Source organism: Armigeres subalbatus, chromosome 1 (assembly GCF_024139115.2).
Source record: "Armigeres subalbatus isolate Guangzhou_Male chromosome 1, GZ_Asu_2, whole genome shotgun sequence".
NCBI lineage: Eukaryota > Metazoa > Arthropoda > Insecta > Diptera > Culicidae > Armigeres > Armigeres subalbatus.
Window position 1 is genome coordinate 251,408,867 of NC_085139.1, and position 2,387 is coordinate 251,411,253.

The 2,387-nt window shown below is 43.9% G+C and overlaps 1 protein-coding gene across 1 annotated transcript; it reads left to right on the plus strand.

Moving 5' to 3' along the window:
- Positions 1–372: 372 nt before the first annotated feature.
- LOC134212681 (GATOR complex protein NPRL2) lies at positions 373–1,870 on the plus strand. Its single transcript, XM_062690739.1, has 2 exons — positions 373–736; positions 798–1,870. The coding sequence occupies exons 1-2, from the start codon at positions 522–524 to the stop codon at positions 1,777–1,779; spliced, it is 1,197 nt and encodes a 398-aa protein (XP_062546723.1). The 5' UTR covers positions 373–521; the 3' UTR covers positions 1,780–1,870.
- The last annotated feature ends 517 nt before the right edge of the window (positions 1,871–2,387 follow it).

The window sequence follows — 2,387 nt, forward strand, 5'->3', positions numbered from 1 at the left end:
TCCTGAACCACCATAACTAATACATCCGGTGCAAACGTTTATTATGGGATTTTATGTCAACCGGCGAATGAGATCCACAGAGCCTAATCCCCTTTGGCATTCAGATTGCCCGGGATAGGTGAAAATTCCCAGCACGCTTGCTGAGGAAATGCCAAAACTCTATAATAATAATAATAACCGAACCGCAATTGATCCTTTGAGACCGAACCGCCTATCCTGGTCACGGCACCAAATTTCGTCGTTTTCAACGACTAATTCGATCATGCAAAATCTTCCATCGAAACTTGCTTGCAAGTCCTCTATCTTTTGCCTTCCAGTCTAGCAAAGAATCATAAATTCCACTCGTTATCAGGCAAAGCAAAAACAAAACATAAACAAACATTCAACAGCTGATATGCTCGCAGTAGTGAAGTTGAAGTGGTTGATTATCGAGCCAGTGGTGATGGCACTTCATTTAGGAGTCGCTGATAAAGTGCCTCGGAATCAATTTGCAGCGTACCGATAACAAGATTCCAGCAACAATGAAAATGGCCGTCGTCAATCAGACCAACCAGTTCTATGAGGGCTGCGGCCGCGAGGGACCCATTCGGTGCATATTGCTGAGCGAATTTCATGCCGTGGCTGGCTCGAAAATCAGCTGTCAGGTACCCGATAATTACATTTCGAAAGAGGTATTCGACTCGATACGGTTTTTCATCATTCCCAAACCGCAACTGCAGCGATACACGCTGACTGTGTGAGTATTTCGATTAAGACTTAATTTCATATATCTTTAACGAAATTTATATTATGAGTAGCAATGCCCTTGGTCACAAAGTGATCGGATATCCTGTTCGAATCGATCATCAGCGCTATCCTAGAAATGCGTTTTACTTCAACCTGTGCTTTGTGTGTGATAGTTGGGCTCGCTCCGTTCAGTACGAACCGGTCGTCAAAAAGCTCTCCGAATATCTTCTAATGATGGAGGAAGAAACAGCCTTCCTATCCAATGTGAATAACAACTCTCGCATTCAGAATCTATTGATGAGTATCCTGCGTGATCTGAACGAAAAACAAGTGGCAACGATCGTTGAAGGGGAAACTACCATCTATCTAAAAATATCAAAACTGAAACCAGATCCACCCCCCGTTCAGGATCATCAGGTGCCACTCCTTTGCAAAGGATTCGAAAACATCTCCTTAGAATCGTGGGATCTGACAACCCAACAAGTGGTCCCATTCATCAACGGAATCAGTCACGTGGCACGGATCGCTGCCGAAGCCGATGTCGAAAACCAACTCGTCAAATCGTGCATACAGAATTTGGTCTACTACGGCGTGGTCCAGTTATTCCCCCTTCTAAAATACAGCAACGTCTACATGTGCACCAGAAATCTGCAAAACCTGAGCAAAGACCATCAGTTCGCCGAGGACTGCCGTCGCTACGTTCAACTGCATCACGCTGAGAGCGAACCGAAGCGACTTCCATCGCTGCACAGAATTATGCAGCTTTACTCGCAGATGACGCACGGGGTGACACTGCGGGCGCTTTGTCAGCGGCTGTGTCCGCGCGATAACGGCATAGACGAGCGAAAGTTGGTCACGTTCGGACTGCAGCACAGTCTGATTCGCTGCATCAATAAGTATCCGATTTTTACGGGTTCCTATCCGAGCCCGAGGCACAAACTGTACACCGGACTGAACAGCTTGGACGAGATTTGCTGCAAGACGGGACTGTCGCCCAGTCGAATCGAGGAAGACATCGATGTGGACTCCAATGTGACTGTCATTTGGAAGTGAAGGGGGTGTAGGCAATTTTTGATTTATTTTGTTCGTTGTTCAGTTGATTGATTGCTATACAAAATATACAAAATACACGTTTTTAGACTAATCGTTGATAAATTTTCTTACTGTTGAAAGAATCTTGTTTGAGAGTCAAGTTGAAGCGAATCTGTTCTTGAATTCAACCACTTGCACTGAATAAATGTTGAACACAATTTTACTACTTTTATGAAATGCAGCACCGAATTTGAGGTGCGGGAAACCCCTCCAAACAGTTTCTTTCGAGCAACATTTCACTTTTTTCAGTCGATGAGTCCAGAACTGTGGTAATGGGGGCTCTTGTTCAAGACACTACATTTTTACAAAAATACTTTTTTAGTTATTTCCTTTGAAGAGAAGAAAAGAAAATAAGCTTAGAATATGCTGACTCTACCCTCGTGTCCTCAGACGAGTGCTCAATCTACTATGATCGTCTCAGATTAGCCATATTGTATTTATTTTGATGCTGTGTCCGCCCTCATAGACTCAGGCGAGCGTTTAACTCACTTCTCACACCTCAGATCAACAAGGAGACTGTGAAGGTAGTATCGAATATTCTGTTTTGTAAACCCTTCACGAACAAAAAA

Bases quoted from the DNA above. Each gene is read 5' to 3' on its own strand.
- LOC134212681 (XM_062690739.1), top strand. From the start codon at position 522: ATGAAAATGGCCGTCGTCAATCAGACCAACCAGTTCTATGAGGGCTGC. The intron at 737-797 runs GTGAGTATTTCG...TATTATGAGTAG, and splicing joins CAGCGATACACGCTGACTGT to CAATGCCCTTGGTCACAAAG.